At 43.2% G+C, this 18,376-nt stretch overlaps 2 protein-coding genes across 2 annotated transcripts; both read right to left on the bottom strand.

Annotated features, from left to right (window-relative positions):
• Positions 1-37: 37 nt before the first annotated feature.
• On the bottom strand, positions 38-15,804 carry LOC311055653 (matrix metalloproteinase-17-like). The gene is made up of 10 exons (XM_084071908.1): positions 15,444-15,804; positions 11,388-11,520; positions 10,382-10,529; positions 6,937-7,241; positions 5,952-6,131; positions 5,431-5,530; positions 4,487-4,569; positions 3,487-3,633; positions 1,806-2,087; positions 38-373 (listed from the first exon to the last, which is right to left on the bottom strand). Exons 1-10 carry the CDS (start codon positions 15,543-15,545, stop codon positions 105-107), a joined length of 1,749 nt encoding a protein of 582 aa, XP_083928034.1. The 5' UTR covers positions 15,546-15,804; the 3' UTR covers positions 38-104.
• LOC311055713 (calcium load-activated calcium channel-like) lies at positions 7,923-8,588 on the bottom strand (the record flags this gene model as incomplete). Its single annotated transcript, XM_084071984.1, has 1 exon — positions 7,923-8,588. The coding sequence occupies one exon, from the start codon at positions 8,586-8,588 to the stop codon at positions 7,923-7,925; it is 666 nt and encodes a 221-aa protein (XP_083928110.1).
• Positions 15,805-18,376: the final 2,572 nt, after the last annotated feature.

Below are 18,376 nucleotides of genomic sequence, written 5' to 3'. Positions count from 1 at the left end.
AAAATAAGATTAACACAACATAAAGTGACATGTCCCTGTAATCCAGCACTGGTGGTAGCAGCTCATGGATCATTACCATTTGACATAAAGAACTTTAAGAACACCTAAAAGGTTGAACTGAACAACCGAGTTAAAAAACAGACTGACAGCATTACTAGCCAATGTGCTGCTTGAAGAGTCTGAGCCGTACTTGTGTCACAGTGACATGCTTGTCCTCTGTGGCCAGGGACCTTGGTCAGCAGAGTGGGCGTTGGCTCCGGTATCTCACATTGCATCCAGTCCACAGCAACAGATTTGGGTGTAAGGTTGTTTAAATCTAATTCCCCTCTCTTTAGTACCCAGTAGGACATGTCCTTGAAGAAGTAGCTGTTTCCTTGAGGGAAGAAAAAGATGATTTATATTATGCTAATTTTGTATTTTTATATCATTTTAAAATGAATGAAAATAAGATTGCACCATGAGAGAGCACCACAAGATAACAGAACGTAAAACTAAGTCTTTGTTTTCCTGGCAGCCATATTCACAAATACGTGTTACCAAACAATAATTAAGGCTGTTCCATTCAGGTCAGGGTGCTGCTATTATGCATGTTGGCTCACTGGAAATACTGCTTCTACTAAATGGAACGGAGCCAATTACTAACATTGGTATTACACAACTTTTTGTTTATATTGTTGCCATGAAAAAGGTCGACGTAACAGTCAAAGACTGATGACGGGATAAAACAAACGTCACTTTAACCACTAAAGCCCACTATACTTCATCGCACGACGAATAGTGAAAATAGCTGATCTACAAGTTGTGAGCTTTGCATGACATGCCCGGTTATAATGCCATGTCCAAAATAGACATGTCATCATACAGTATGCAACGCAGACTTACACACTGGTGCCAAATTCAAGCTCACGTTGAGATCTATGCCAGTGTTTCCCAACCGGGGATCTTGGCCCCCCTTTGGGGCATGTCACAAAAACACGTGTGTGCTCGTGTGGGAGGGACTCAGCTTTTGTCAGATGTAAGAAGGGAGAAGGGGGGAGGTCCAATGATCTACATCATTGGTTCCCAAAACCCGGTCCTTGGGGGGGTACCAGGGGGTCGCCAGCAAAATTTGTTATAGCGTTACAATCATTTTAACCACTTAAATATATATATATATATATATATATATATATATATATTATATATAATATATATATATATATATATATATATATATATATATATATATATATATATATATATATATTCAAGATATACAAGCTCACAGCGTGTCACTTCGTGCCGTGCTATGAGCTTGTAGATCTACTATTTTTTTTTTAATATCTTGAGAATTTGTGCAAATCTTTGAATAAAAAATAAAAAAATCTTTGCTTCCGGGGGTTTCTGGCACAAAACCTTTTCAGATGGGGGTCCGCGCCAAACCCATATCAATTTGGGGTGTCCTTGACACAAAAAAGTTTTAGTTATGAGCACTCAAAGGTACAGTTCACCCAAAACATTTCTTTTTTTCTATCGATTAGTCACCCCATGGAGACTTGAATTTATGGATATATTTTTTTTTTTGTCGCATTCCTAAGCCAATAATTTGATGACCAGCGGACTGGTAGGCAGCGGCTCCGGTAGGAGACACAAAGAAGACTCTTTGTGTCTCCTACCGGAACAGCTGCCGGTCATCAAATTATTGGCTTAGGAATACGACAAAAACAAAAAAATATCCATGGATTCAAGTCTCCATGGGGTGACTAATCGATAGAAGTGAACTATCATCCCTTTAACATTCATTTCATGTGTACCAGCTAGCTCACCATCTCCCCAGCTGATGATATCGTCGGGCTCAGAGGGGACCCCCGTCCACAGAGAAGCCGCCCTAGGGTACCCGGCCTCCAGTCTCCTGTCCCGCCCGCTTTCGTCAAACCTCCAGAACTGGCCCTCGCTGAACAGGTAAGTCTTGTGGTTGTGCGTCCACACGAACGCGGCCTCCACCCTCGGCGGTGGCTGTCCCCTCGTGGTGCTCATGCCCCAGTCGTCCAGGGGACGCGGGTACCCGGGCATAGCCACCGTGTCCTTGAACATCCAGTACTGATCCCCTAAGATGTAGGTTTAAAGGAGAGATGTTTGTAAACTCCAAATCAGTGGTTCCCCAGTTTACGTTTTCAGCTTGAGACCCACAAGAGAAATGTGGTGTTTCCCCCGGGGAGTAAAAAGTAGAAGAATTAGTACAAATACAAAATTATATTTTTTGTTTTTGAAAATATCTGAAAATCTTTTCACCGATGTTAAAAATATATGTTTATTTTTCCCCATTTTTTCTGAAAGTGTTTGGAAAACAAAATGTTTTAGAAAGATTTTAGAGGGAAAAAAGTAGGAAAGGTAAAAAAAAAAAGAAAAAACATTTTATTTCCTCGACCCGCAAAAACAGGTCCACGACCCACAAATGTGTCACGACCCTGTGTTTGGTAAACACTGTTCTAAATGTAAACTGTATGTAAAGTGCACAGAGGAAGCATTGCATAACCTCCAACAGGGCAGATACTGGTAATGTAGGTCAGCAGTTGCAGGAATGCATGTTCAAAATAAAAAGATGGAATTAAGTTTTAAAGAAGAAAAGACCATGTGATTCTTTTTTTATATTAATGTGATATTATCATTGAAATCTTTGGGGGGCCCACTTGCAATACCCTCGCGGCCCACCGGGGGGACCCGGCCCACCACAGGTTGAGAATCACTGGACTAATGCATTTCGTCTCTGTCGGGTGGAAACCTCATATGTCCAAAACGGCTACTTACATACATACAAAAGATGATACATACATACATACATACATACATACAGTACAGTAGTGGAAAAAGTACTCACATTCTTTACTTAAGTAAAAGTATCAATACTGCAATGTAGCAATACTCTGTTACAAGTAAAAGTCCGGAATTCAAAATGTACTTGAGTAAAAGTACAAAAGTATTAATGTATAAATGTACTTAAAGTTCCAAAAGTAGAAAGTACTCATTATGCAGAATGTCCCATTTCATACGTTTTCAAATGTATAAAATGTATACAAATATTTTAGAAAATAGCCGATCTACAAGGTCACAATGCGAGCTTGTAGATCGGCTATTTTCAAATGGCCGAAATGTATATAGGACTTTATAGAAGTGGGTAATGTATGTTATGTTTTGTAATAATAATCAAAATCTACAAAGTAACCACTAACTAAAGTTTTCAAATAATTGCAGTGGAGTAAAAGTATAATATTTGCCTCTGAGATGTAGTGAAGTAGAAGTAAAAGTACAGAAAATTGGGAATACTCCAGTAAAGTAAAAAATACCTCACAACTGTACTTAATTACGGTGCTTGAGTAAATGTACTTAGTTACTTCACACCACTGCCTACACACACACACACACACACACACACACACACACACACACACACACACACACACACACACACACACACACACACACACACACACACACACACACACATACCGATGAAGAAGACGATGTGTCCGTCAGTCCGTTCATACACAGCGTCCACGGCGGTCAGCCCGGCTGGGAGGCCCAGCCAGAAGTGGTGGATCAGCGCTGGTTTTCTAGACATCAGTGAACTACGCTGGACCCTCCAGAAGAAAGCACCTTTACAAAGACCAGGAATCATTATCGTTGCTGTCGGAGCAGAAACCTCTCATCTCCAATGATATTTTTTACTTTTTGTGTTTTTCCGTAAAATGAATGCCCTACTTGATCATACTACAGCGTCACAAAAAACTATCAAAAGTAGCAGATCTACAAGCTCGAAATGCGGCGCCAAGCGACACGTTTTGATCTTGTGGATCTGCTGCATTTTCTGTTTTTGATTTTGAATCCTGAGAAGTAACAGTTTTGGATATATGAGGTTTCCACCCGACAGAGACGACGTGTGTGTGAGTGAGTGTGTGTGTGTGTGTGTGTGTGTGTGTGTGTGTGTGTGTGTGTATTACTATACTAAGGACCGAATGTCCCCACAGGTATAAGTAGAATTTGAGAAATAGACATTGTCCTCCTCACAAGATGAATACATGTTTTATGGTTTAAAAAAAAGATTTTTAGAGATAGATTTACAACGGAAAAAGATTCAGGTTGGGGTTAGGTTCAGGATTAGACATTCATAAGTTAGGTTTAGGCATTAGATATTGAGTTATGCCTGATTTACACTTGCACGCTGCCGATCTACAAGGCCACAGCGCATCGAAGCACGACGCGTTGAGGGCTTGTAGATCGGCTATTTTTCGGCTTTAGGCTTATGGTTAAAAATGTGGCACTTTGAAAAATGTGCCATTCATAAAACCAATGTCTTAAAATGTTGATGTCCTCACAAGTATAGTAATACAAATATATATGTGCGTGTGTGTGTGTGTGTGTGTGTGTGTGTGTGTGTGTGTGTGTGTGTGTGTGTGTGTGTGTGTGTGTGTGTGTGTGTGTGCGTGAGTGCGTGAGTGTGTGTCCTTACCTTTGAAAAAGAATACCTCCCCCCTGATGTTGGCGACCGCGTCATACCTTCCAGTGCAGCGGTCAGGCAGGGCAGGATCTGGGCTGTGGATGCATAGATGTATGGATGTTAGTTCAACATCATTCAGCTACAGTATGGATGCATAGATGTATGGATGTTAGTTCAACATCATTCAGCTACAGTATGGATGCATAGATGTATGGATGTTAGTTCAACATCATTCAGCTACAGTATGGATGTATGGATGTTAGCTCAACATCCTTCAGGTACAGTATGGATGATCTATTTTGAATGATCTATTTTCACTACTTTTGTGCAACACTTGTATGATGAAGTAGGGCATTAAAGGTAGGGTAAGTGATATTTTTGGGTTAAATAAAGATTTGTTTTTTGTTTAAGGTTAAGGTTTAAGAAGGATTACAATCAGAATATAGAGCTATTTAACACTTATTTGAACTCACTTAAAACAAAATCACTTAACCTACCTTTAATTTACAAAAAAAAACGTTAATATTTGAAACATGGAGATACAAGGTGTCTGCCCTACAGCAACAATATGTATGTTAGAGTAAACAATATAATTAGTACACCTGCAGTGGTTGGAGGTGGTCTCACTGCTCTTCCACTGAAACATTTAGACCTGCCCTGGTGTCGGGTAGGACACCCACTAGTTGACAAGTAGTACTGCCTGAAGCTCATAAGCCCAATATCTCCGCTGGTCAAGCAGGTGTTGGGTCTTGGCTCAGCACAGCAGTATAATGTTTGCTCTCCCACGCGGGAGACCAAACCCCGTTCAAATCCCATTGACGACAGAAAATTGATTGCTGCTAAAGGCAGTGCCTGTTCCTTCCCAATGACCTGTTACCCGGCCATTCTTTACTGAAAATAATGAGAGCCGCTAGATGAAATTTAATTGAACTTGTATGATAAAAGAGACAACTCACTGATGTGGTGTGTTTCTGGGGGGAGGAGGGCTGGGGATATTTGGTAGACTGGGGTCGGTAGGGGCCACAGTGGGGGGTCGGTGTGACTTGGCTCTCCGTCCTTTGAAAGGAAAAACATCTCAAATGAGACAGATATCCATGCTATGTACTTGCTTGTGTGTACTGTATGGCCAACAGAGACACTTTGTGTTGAATGCCTAGGTGATAAGCTATGTACAGTATATCAATAACCATAAAGCTTTTGCATTAAATTATACCGTGTGTGTGTGTGAGTGTGTGTGTAGGGTTCAATTTGTAAAAAAAAATAGGGACGACAGCATTTCTTTTATTAAAGCAGCAACCCGAACCCTATGTGTGTGTGTGTGTGTGTGTGTGTGTGTGTGTGTGTGTGTGTGTGTGTGTGTGTGTGTGTGTGTGTGTGTGTGTGTGTGTGTGTGTGTGTGTGTGTGTGTGCGTGTGTGCGTGTGTGTGCGTGTGCGCGCGTGTGCGTGTGTGTGTGTGTGCGTGTGTGTGTCCCATACCGTAGACTGCCTGTATAGCCCACCTATCATCAGTGGGCAGTGTGTAGCTGGGAATGGCCCCCACTGAGCCCTGGTAGTAGGGCTTCATTATGGACACGTCTGAGGAGGAGTGGGACAGACCCAGGGCATGACCAAACTCATGGACGGCCACCGTGAACAGGTCTGAAGTACCTTGCTCATCTGAGACACGGAGAGACAAAAGAGAGCACACAGTAAACCTTAATGCGGTGGTAACTGGTAACCAACCTTTTCAAACCCATGAGCACTTTTTATTCCAATGTGTAAGCCGAGACCTACCACCATGTTCCAAAAAAACACTTGCCACAAGTACGACATTATCATATTTAATGTAACCACATGATCCCTGGCGTCCCTATTCTGGGCATGTACACATGCCCAGGCAAAAAAAAAAAGGAGGGGACCACGTATAGACCCCCAGTCAATCATTGGATTTAAGTGGTTAAACCAAAACCAAAAAAAGAAAGTGTATAATAAAATGAAAATATGTCCAGACATTTGTGTGGAATAAAAGTATTGATCTTTCCTCCCCACAAAATATTATGACAGTTAAATAAATATTTTATTCATATTGCCTGGCGTCAAAACGCTAGCCTTATTGGTTTGTTTACCTCTATAAGCCGAAAGTTAATGGCAGCCATTATGTGTCCGTTTTCATTGGGTAAGGTGCTTTTTAACCTAACTATATCCTTGTAAGGCATTACAATGTTTAGACTACATGATTGCTGCCTTATGGAAGAGATGGGAAGATAACAAACCTCAAACAACAAATGTGTTGTAAAAGTGCAGTGGCTGAATGTTGTCTAGTGCTCCTTTAACTCCCAGAGATACAGACCCTTCAAGTTCCATTTGGTTGCATTTGTACACGCACAATTTGTACCCTTTTTTAAAATTTGGACTATAATGTGACTATTTAATAACAGGCTGTTATTTATCTGCTAGATAACAACTTCTTTGTGCGTCTCACCTCCGTAGCCGTAGCTCCAGCTCTCCCCATCGTCAAAGTGGGTGTCGCCCGCCATTAGGGCAGTGCCGGGGTAGAAGGCGTGGGCCAGGGTGCCCCCTGCGCCGTCGAAGGGGTATCCGTCGTCGTGGTAGGAGGAGGTGAACTCCACCCTGATGTCCCCCTCTGCTCCGCCGCCGCCCTGCAGGGGGACGAAGTCCAGAGGGATCGCGTCGCTCCACGCTTTGAGGGCGTAGGTCAGGATCAGCTCCACCAGGCCTGTCTGGTGGAGCGAAGGGGATCGATCCGGGGACGGGTAACTGTGGACACTGGGGTGGGGGGGGGGGGGGGTTGAGATTGAAGAGTTAGGAGAGGAAAGGAGACTCAAGAAATGGCAGTGGAGTCGTTGACAAACTAGTTGCTGAATTCTAAAAAGATGTAAAAAAAAAGAAGAGAAAAAAAGAACTAGACAGGGTCTAATAACGGGCTGGCTGCCATGTAGATCTCAAACGTCATGTGGCCAGTCTATGATCTCCTGTCATCTATGACAAATCTACAACATACAGTATATGACATGTCCTCCTGAAAACTGAGGAAAATGAACAATAACAATATATCATATACAGTAGATGTGAAATGGCATTTTGTAGATTTAAAAAAGGCTTCTGCCATCAAGACAGATAAATAGAGGCCCTCAGAATTCATAGAAAAGAGGAAGGCTTGGACACGTAGAGGCCATGCAAACAGGCAGGTGGCGCTTTAGTAAACATCTGATCATACATAGAAAGATGCAGGCATTAGAGTGCTTCACTTTTTCGGTTCAGGGACACCAGGACTGTCCCTGGAGCAGCACAGTTCATTGGGGCCTGCTGGGAAGATTGATAAGCTCAGCCTCCTCTTTATTTCTTTGTTTATGTGGTAGGAACAATGCACATTAACGAACACTGAAACCGGATTTAGCGTACGCTAATGCTCCACCCGTAGTCCCCAAAAAGGCCTCAGACGCCGGTTCAGCTGGAAGGTGTGGCCAGTCTCTGCTTGGCAGTAGGCCTTTTTCTTGGTCCTGGATTTTGGCAGACATTCTCAGTGGTATGGCTTTGCTCAACCTCATCGCTACTGTGAACAGCTGCAAGACCAGCCTGTTGTCTCGCCACTCTGGGGGGCGCGCGACCAAACATCTTCTGGATGCACTGTCTGAGTGACATGGTGCAAAGGATGTAGAGGAAGATGAAGGAGCAGTCAGTGTAATCCTCGCCCGGGAGATTGCTGTGAGACAGCCCCTGGATATAGGTCAGTGGGACGAATGGTAATTTGGCTACGACCTTCCCCTGAAAAATGGCATTGAACTGGCTCATCAGTAACTTGAAGAGAATGGCTAAAACAACCATGGCCTTTTGTTGTAAAAAAGCCAGCTCGCTGTTGTTCTCATTCAATGACTTTTCTTGTCTCTCAATCTTTTTCTTTTGTGACTCTGTGTTCTTCTCAAGCTTTCTGCTTTGCGTTTCCATCGTTTCCTTTTTCTTCTCAAGTTTTCGTCTTTGCTCTTCCACCACAGGCGTTAGCCTCTTGTATGTTTCAGTCCGGTACACTAAAAGCCATGTAATCCCTTCACCTAACAACGCGGTGCCAACAGAGATCAACACAATAATAATAGTGTCTTGAAACATCATAGTCATATGAGGCTGTCTTAGGTCAAGATTGTTCACAGGTAGAAATAGCAAGGAAAGTATATTTCTCAATCTCTATTTAGTAGAAATGATCTCTATAGTACATCTCTTTCCTTTTCATAGGACTCACTTAAACATCAAATGAGCACTTTGCAAACAGAAACGCACGGGCGCGCTCTCTTATGTTGCCGGTGTCATCACAGTTAGTTCCGATCTCGCATTGTGATTGGCTGAGATGGATTGGCAATGTATCCAAATATAGAAATAATACATAAAATATTTTAAAAGCTCATGTGTCGCGATGTGACATGTTGTGAGCTTGAGGATCAGCCATTTTTGCAGTTCGTTAAACTTTTTTAAATGTTTTGAAATAAAATGTAATATTGTAAAGAAGGCATTCATATCATACTTGCCAGCCTTAGTCGTAACGGATACCACCGCGAGTTAGACCGTGTCACAGGATGCCTGGAACTCCATATATGGCGATAATTGACATATTCAAGTCTGACATCATAGACCCTATCTTTGGGCATGACCGACATTGGGACTCCATATATGGATATGACTCATAGCGACATCACCGGGATGACACAAGCACCGAAGCCAACAATATAAAAGGCAAGGGAATCTTGGAGTTGCCTCGAGCCTCTCCCCAAGAGCTTACCTGGTACCAGCCAGGGTGTCTGGCCTTACAACTACAGCAATGGTTCTCAAACTCTCAAGCATCTCAAAAAATATTTTGTGCCAGGAATCTTTCTAAAAAAAGCAGATCTACAAGCTCATAGCACGGCATGAGCATGAACTTGTACATCTGCTATTTTTGAATACTCAAAGTATAAAATATGGTTAAAGTGGTTAAAATGATTGTGACGCAGTCGCTATATTAACACATTTAGCTGGGGACCCCCTGGTACCCCCCCAAGGACCCCTGGGGGTTCCCGGACCCCACTTTGAGAACCAATGGACAGCCCTTCTCACTGAATCTCCTTCACCCTCAAGTACTACTTCACCTTGTGAACCAATTGGGTTTAACAACTCGGTTTAAGTCCTGCTTGGACACCATTGCAGCGGGTCTTGGCTCAGGTTTAGATAACAGTCGAGCCTTTGGTCTTTTACAAACATATTTGACAAAATAATTATACCAGATTGAAAGTGGACGAAAGCCAGTTATGACTTTGTGCAACATGTTTTTCTCAGAATTCTGGACTAGCCTCCAAACAGACAAGACCTCACGCCAATTAGAGCCCCCCAAGGGGAAACACTTCCCTACTTCACTCTTTGTTTGATGGTGTCGTGTGGCTAAAATAAAATACAAAATTGAATCTCCAAACTCAGAACATGTCAAGAATCAATGCAATGCATATTGTTGTACCAACGATGTACACACACACACATGTCCCCTTAAGATGGGGGGAGGGTGTGTCTATTATCCCCGACACAGCTGGGACTCTGATTACTTGCTCCCTACTTTAGCCTGCCTACCTCTGCACTCCTCATACCTGACGAAGACCCGAAGGGGTCGAAACGTAGTTACCCTGTGAGCCTAAATAAAGCTGGTCGCTGGAGCTTCAAAAGTGTGCGGACTTCTTCTTCTGTTATTGGTGTGTATTTTCGAGTCCAGCACCTTCAAATTTTCATTGAGATGTGCGTGCTTCCCCCTTTTTTCACACACACACACACACACACACACACACACACACACACACACACACACACACACACACACACACACACACACACACACACACACACACACACACACACAGTTATTTGTTCATGATGAATTATGTGTATGTTTTCACCTCCAGGTAACGTCAGCCTTGTTCCAGCGCAAACCCACAGCAGCTCTCCTCCTCCTCCTCCTCCTCTTCCTCCTCCAGAGGTCCTCTGATGCAGGCGAGTCAGGAAGAGAACAGCGGCGGCTCTTCATCAGAGTCAGGGTGGCGTTGTCTGTCACAGAGACGGTTTGACAACAACATTTGACAATTTGCTTATTAAGGCAGTGATTCTCAAACTGTTTAGTTTCAAGGACCCCCAGTTATTTGTATGCACACTTGATATCTACATTATGAGACCCTAACTCTGAGAGTGTACAAATGGAACCAAATGGACCCTTACAGTCCATTTGGCTCCATTTCTACACTCTCTGAGTTACAGAACTGTAACTCCTCAAGGACCCCCTGGGGTTCACTTTGAGAACGACTATATTAAGGTGATATTCTTATACAGTACAGTTTATAATTGGCATAGAAGAAAAAATATGTCACTGTATGCAATTCTTTGCACCTCCAAGACAATGGCGGATTGAACCCCCGCCCCCCCCCAATAAATACCCATATGTGTCTCAAAGAATAGTACAAATTGCAATAGCAATGATAATAAAATCATGAGTAGGAGTTTCTTTTTTTCCCCTACATTATTTCATCATTCAAATCTTAGTATTGTATTCTTTGGGGGCCCACTTACATGGAAATAATGGAAACAAATCCACTGGACTTTTTTGTGTGATCCTTTTAGACTAAGTGTATGACTGTGCTCTTGCCGTTTGGATTTCTGTTTAACAAAATATTCAATCAATCAATCAATCAATCAATCAAAGCCTTGCAGCCCACCACAGGGCCCAGCCCATAGGTTGGGGAATCACTGACATAAAACAGAGCAATGATAAATGTAGCTACAACAACAGCCTTTGTACTGAAATCAAACCAAAAAAAAGAAAAAGTATTAGGTGGCTTGGCATTTAGCTGAATTAAATTTGGGAAATGTAAGCTATGTCAAACGTAGTGTGTGTGATCACGTGTTTGGTACCCAGTCGTCCCGTCTCTTCTATCCCAGCGAACCTCTGCATCTGGCGGAGAGCCCTCTCAATGCCCTCGTGGGTTTGCAGCGCCCCTCTCTGGAGGTCCAGAGGGGGCATGTACCCATAACGACTCAGCCAGTCCTACACACACACACACACACACACACACACACACACACACTCTCTCACACACACACACACACACACACACACACACACACACACACACACACACACACACACACACACACACACACACACACACACATAGTGGAGCGGCTAAATGCTTTTTTCTGGCAGAATCTTTCAGTTGATGATAAAAGCGTGAAAATTGGCATGAGCAGTCTCCATGGGTCACTTGACAAGAATATTGTCTGAGCCATTTGTAATTTCAAGATGGCGGCCATTTTTCAAGATGGCCGATACCTTAGTGGGCAGTTAAGTGATATGATGGTTTATTTGGTGATACAAGCATGAAAATTGGCATGAGCAGTCTCTGTGGGTCACTTGACAATAAGCCACCCACAGCTACTTGAAATTTCAAGATGGCGGCCATTGTTCAAGATGGCCGACACTTTAGTGGAGCATTTAAGTTATATAATGGTTAATTTGGTGATACAAGTATGAAAATTGGCATGAGCAGTCTCTGTGGATCATTTGACAATAAGTCACCCACAGCTACTTAAAATTTCAAAATGGCGGCCATTTTTCAAGATGGCCACCACCTTAGTGGAGCAGTTAAGCTTAAGAAATCATTTAGTTGGTGATACAAGCATGAAAATTGCCATGAGCCGTCTCAAAAGGTCATTTGACAAGAAACCGCCCACAGCCACTTGAAATTTCAAGATGTCTGCCGTCCGCCATGTGGATCCTTAAATGATACCTTTTCTCATAGAAATGTATTGGGTTCCTCAAAAAGCTCTGTCAAGAGAGGTTGTTTGACTGTGTTTTGTCTGACTCCTCGCCCACAAGCTGTCCAGTTTGGTAAAACCTGTCAGGAGTTGCCTCCCACCAGCATAGCTCTCAGGGTTCACTGAGGTAGGCTTACACAAGCTCCCTTACCACGACAAGGTAACAGTCACAAGGGAGGATAATATATATATATATATATATTTTAAACTAACAAAAATAAGATGAATAAATTAACAGTTGTGGTGCTGATAAGCACAGTTGTGGTGCTGAACGGACAGTGCTCCAAAATTATGAGCAATGGCTAACACTGAATGGCAATAGCCACGGAACCATGACAAACTATACTAAGGAACTAAACTGAAAATGTGCTTCACTGTTAGATATGGCAGTGGAGGGTAGTGGAAGCAATGTTACAAAGTAACAACTGAAAATTACACAGTAATAGACTAGATACAAAGTAAAACATGATGCGCCGATGTGGCGAGGGGAAGCCGAGCCATAGGCCTACACTTGAAAACACAGAGGACAACGGGGAATAACTCTGGCAAAATAAACATGCAAATAGGTTCTAGCAGGGGCAATTACATAGGCATGTGAAACTGGGTCCATATCTGAAGCACTTACACCTTCCAGTACATGCCTTGGTGCACCCACATTTGGTCAACTCCCAACAACTCTCCGCAATAGGTGGAAGTGGAGTCCAGAAGACTTTCCACTTCTCGTCCTGTTCCACCCATCCCCAGTCAGATGGGCTCGGCATTGTCGGAGGTCGCTTCAATGCCTGTCCCCACACGTATCCAGCCTCATAAGAAGCACGTTTGGCATGCTCTTTGAGTGCTGCTTGAGTTGGCAGGATCAAGTCATATCGTCTTTGCTTTCTGGCAAAGAGATCAAGCCTGGCCTCGTTCACAGTTGTGACATCACTGGACCGGTCATACATTAGATCTTCTTAGTCTCTTGACATGGATATCTTTGGTATCTTCAGTGTCTTCAGCAGATGTAGATGCTCTCTTTTGGGCCCTTTCCAGCTCTGTGTTGTTGAACAGCTTGAATGATATGTTGCTCTGTTTCTTGTCAATGTGCTTTCTATGCCATCACCTTCATCTAGTCGGGTTGGACTAAGTAAGATAGGCAGAGCATTACTCTTATGAAATAATGGAACATTTCTTGCAATGGTATCATGACCAGTACGATCGTGCTCTCTGTTGAATAAACTTGGCTGAATGAGTTTTTCCTTGGTGACCTGCTGACAAATGAAACATCTGTCCCAGTTAGTTTTCACAACTGTTATGATGGCTTCTGCCATGTCTGCAGCATAGGCAGAGGCAGAGGGTTTATCCTTTTACCACCTTTTACCAAGCACTTTGATGTATGGGATACAGCTAAGTTTGTGCCTTAACCCAACACTTAGTCCGATCGTTCATCCAATGCCATTTAAATCCCATGCGATCTGTACACCATCCGGTTAATTAAAACCCCATTAACCTTGGCTCGGCTCTCCCGCGCTGGCACAACCTGTCAATTCAGGTGCGGCTATCTAACTGTTTTGGGGTAAATTAGACAGCATTTGGGATACTAACTTTCAATTAGCTGACATTGAACCCCACTCTGAGGTTTAACAGCAGTGATATATCACCAGTGTGCCCTGGTAGTGCAGATATTCACTCTTATCTAATCTATCTATGATCAACAAATCAACACAACTGTTTTAGCATAATAATAATAATAATAATCGTCCTTAATGAAAAAAAAAACGTACATTTCTATGAGAAAGTGTATCTTTTGAGGATCCAGGGGGCGACCATCTTGAAAATAGAAATTTCAAGTGGCTGGGAGTGTTTTCTTGTCAAGCAACCCTTAGAGACTGCTCATGCCAAATGTAATGCTTGTATCACCAAATAAACCATTATATAACTTAATTGCTCCCCTAAAGTGTTGGCCATCTTGAAAAATGGCCGCCATCTTGAAATTTGAAGTAGCTGTGGGTGGCCTATTGTCAAGTGACCCAGAGAGACTGCTCATGCCAATGTTCATGCTTGTATCACCAAATAAACCATTATATAACTTAATTGCTCCACTAACGTGTTGGCCATCTTGAAAAATGGCCGCCATCTTGAAATTTCAAATAGCTGTGGGTGGCCTATTGTCAAGTGACCCACAGAGACTGCGCATGCCAATTTTCATGCTTGTATCACCAAATAAACCATCATATCACTTAACTGCCCACTAAGGTGTCGGCCATCTTGAAAAATGGCCGCCATCTTGAAATTACAAATGGCTCAGACAATATTCTTGTCAAGTGACCCATGGAGACTGCTCACGCCAATTTTCACGCTTTTATCATAAATTGAAAGATCGTAGCACTTATCTGCTCCGCTAACACAAAAAGAATCTCTGTCTCTGATTGAACAAACACTGGTCTAAACATAAACACTGGTCATCAAGGTTTTTTTGGTGACCCCCCCCCCAAAAAAAAAAATGTAAATGTCTGAAAATACACATGAACATGAATTCAACACATTAGCAAAGATAATTAAACAAACTAAAAAGTTTACTTTATACACAACACTGATGATGATAGTGCTGTCAAACAAATAGATGCAGCATCACTTGGAGGCAAACCATAGACACTTAAACAGATGTAATACAAGCTATAGTCTCGAATCTCTCAATGTAACGATCAACAGACATGATGAGACAATGAGCTATATGGTGAGCTTAGCACTGAAAGCCTCTTAAAGTTGCAGGGAAGGCTTTAAATTTATTTATAATAAAGTTGGATTTGCAACACAATTGTATAGGCTACAATTCAATTTGTTGTGGAGGTCGCTGCTTCTCTCTCTCTCTCTCTCTCTCTCTCTCTCTTTTTCTCTCTCTCTCTCTCTCTCTCTCTCTCGCTCTCGCTCTCTCGCTCTCTCGCTCTTTCTCTCTTTCTCTCAGATAAGGGGTCATTGGACTGAAAAACGTTCAAGAACCCTGAATTCCAAATGATCTATATAGCCTGCCTACTCTTATATACAACTCTATGGCCCTACTCCACCTGCAAGTTCTCTGTCGCATGCGGGGGAAAAAGCAGATCTACACCGACACGGTCATATTACGAAGTATGAATCTGATTCAAGTTATTTAAATCCTTATTAACTTTAACTCACCACTGCGCCGTTATGCTGCTCCGCAGTCTGTGCGCTGCACGCTCCCAAAGAGATGATGAAAAAGATCACAGCTACGGCAACTAAATATCCCACATAACGCATAATAAACTGCTTTTATTTGTATTTATTATTATTTTTATTTCACAGTAAGAGTCCATGTGTCAGTCTGTGGCCAATGTTGTCCCCCTGAAGAGGTGGTAACCCGCAGAGGTCCTGGTCCTGATCATGCAGAGTGCAGACGTCGCCTGTAGCCTAGTAGGTACTTGTCCCAAAAAAATGACTAGCAGGCTAAATATTTACATTTCCCTCGCTGCTTCTCCAACGAAAGGAAGTTGAGGCTCAAGTAGCTGGAACACGTCTTATTATTACTGATACTGTAACAAGTTGACTTTAGGCTTCTATCTGATTTGGAAGCTGATCGGCTGTAGTAGGCTGTAGCCTCAGTTCTGTTCTGCGGCTTTATAGTTTGTCATCATGGTCTGCACGTCCCACGAGAGATGATGACACGACATGCATGCGTGGGTCGATAGGCTATGAGATAGGATACACTTACAACCCAGCTCTCCTTTGTTTGAACATCTCTGTCGCTCTCCCCGACCCTCTCTCCCCCCTCTCTCTCAGCTGTCCTCGCGCGCGCGCACACACACACACACACACACACACACACACACACACACACACACACACACACACACACACACACACACACACACACACACACACACACACACACACACACAGGGGGTTCCCAGCTAAATTGGTTAATATAGTGTCAAAATAACTTTAACCACTTTAAAGGAGTAGTTCACCCAACAAATATTGGCTTAGGAATGCGACAAAAACTAAATCATCTCCATAAATTCAAGGCTTTGAGGGGTGTGTAATTGATAGAAAATAAGTCATTTTTTAAACCTAAACCTAACCCTAACCCTAACCTTAGTGGGGGAACATAGAACCCGGGATAGGTATGACTTTAAACCTCTATACATCACACAATGTGTTGCATCGAGAAGAGTTGTGAGCTTGTACATCTGCTATTTTCAGAAAACCTTGAATAAATGTGAATAATTTTGAATATTTTTGAAACATTTGAACAGCACAAATCTTGGGGGGGGGGGGAGCAGGCACAACATATTTTCTGATGGGTGTCCGCAGCCAAAATAAATATTGACTAGGGGGTCCTTGACATGACAAAGTTTGAGAACCACGGCAGTAGACCACATTCGGCAGTTTGTGCAGTACAGCACAGCTAGCCTGTGACACCTATGTGACATGCAACTCCACATTCAGCTGGAATTTTGGCCAGTAGAACCAGGCCTGAAGGTTTTGGAGCCCCCGAAGTGGCACTTCTGAGCCATGGACCGGTTGTAGCACCTTCTCACAGAGACCATGGGGCACCAGGAGCTATAGCGTATAGCTCTTTAAAGTGGAGGAACCAGGGCAGTGGTTGGTCCAGGGCAGGAACTGCCAACAGTTCCTGTCAGGTGATTCAGTAATTGCTCTAGAGCTGGGTGAGAGAGCAGCTGTATGCTTTCTCTTCTCTCCCTTCTGTGATTGCATTGCACCCAGGCCCGTGGCTGTCACTGGTGTCGGCCTGGGTCAAGATACACCAGAATGGAAGCCTTGGTGAACGCTTCCTGCAGCTGCTGGAATGTGATGTGGCATGCCGTGTCCCACCAGAACATCTACCCTTTGTGTGCTAGGTGGTGGTGGGGGCTGGTAAAAGAGTTGCACAAAACGCTGGTAATACACCACGGCCAGGAAACTCCGTAGCTCTCCGATGTTTCATTGTGTCAGTCTGTCAGACAGTATTTAACAATGGCAAACTTGGTTGGGTCAGTGGCGACTCCTTCACCGATTACCACGTGACCCAGAAACATTGTCTTTCACTGCAGAAGGTGGCATTTCCCAGACAGAGACCTGCCTGGTGAATGGCTTGGAACACCCCCTGGAGGCTGGCTAGCGGTTCTGTCATTCAGGTAATGAATGACAGAGGGAAGTCCTCTGCGTGGGCTATGTTGTCAAGGTGCACACAGCGGCTCCGTTGCAGAGGCCAAAGGGCATGACACGGAATTGCAATCTTGGGACTGCAGGTTGTTGCGGGCGAAGTCCACTTGTAACTACCTGCTTTGGAGGTCCAGCGAGTGGAACCAGCAGGAGCAGTGTGGTCGAGCGTGTACAAGTCATGATGTTCAGCTGCCGATAGTCCAACAAGGTGACTGAGGTTCTCTCTCTCTCTCTCTCTCTCTCTCTCTCTCTCGCTCTCTCTCTCTGACACATTGTAAAACATTGTCGTGTGTTGTGGTGTTGGTATATGTCGGAGTGTCCCAATAGGAAGTTCCACGTTAACGCATTATGTGGGATGATTGATCATATCAGGAATATTGGAAATGTGGATGCAACACTCCCTCTCTCTCTCTGCCTGGGTTTGCGTCAGTAGGCACTACGTAGAAACAATAAACCTAGCAATCTTTATAATCTTCACCATAAGAACAAAACGACTTCTCAAGAACAATGTTGTTGTACAGTAATTAACCAAGAGCCATGTACCCCTTTATCAGAGTACTTTGAAGCCAATCTGGAGCGGTGTGGAACTGGTGCCTTTTGGTGATGTCATCAATATAATCCCAGTCCGCTCCATATTTGGGCATATCTGGGCCGCTTTCCAGCCAAAACAATTCTAATGCTAACGGTAAGCTCAACACTGTTAATGGTACTCATCACTGCAAATGGTTCTGTGCCAACCTGGAGGATGTCTCTGCTGTTCTCTTTTACATCTATCTCAAAATTCCACAAATCACAGTGAATGTCTATGTGTATGTGTACGTTTATATATCTTGAGAACACCAATAACTAAGCAATACAAATTCAGGACATTCATGGATGAAATACAACGTTGCCTGTTAGGCATGTGTGGCAACGGTTTGTGTTGT

Source organism: Gymnoscopelus microlampas (genome assembly GCF_963454915.1).
Source record: "Gymnoscopelus microlampas genome assembly, chromosome: 11".
NCBI classification, from domain to species: domain Eukaryota; kingdom Metazoa; phylum Chordata; class Actinopteri; order Myctophiformes; family Myctophidae; genus Gymnoscopelus; species Gymnoscopelus microlampas.
The sequence above is the reverse complement of the archived record's forward strand: the minus strand, read 5'-3'. Positions and strand labels throughout refer to the sequence as shown.

Coding starts and splice junctions, on each gene's coding strand:
- LOC311055653 (XM_084071908.1), bottom strand. CDS start 15,545: ATGCGTTATGTGGGATATTTAGTTGCCGTAGCTGTGATCTTTTTCATC. Junction 7,242..10,381: donor AAGGCTGACGTTACCTGGAG/GTGAAAACATAC, acceptor CCCCCACCCCAG/TGTCCACAGTTACCCGTCCC. Junction 4,570..5,430: donor CCCAGAAACACACCACATCA/GTGAGTTGTCTC, acceptor ATGCATCCACAG/CCCAGATCCTGCCCTGCCTG.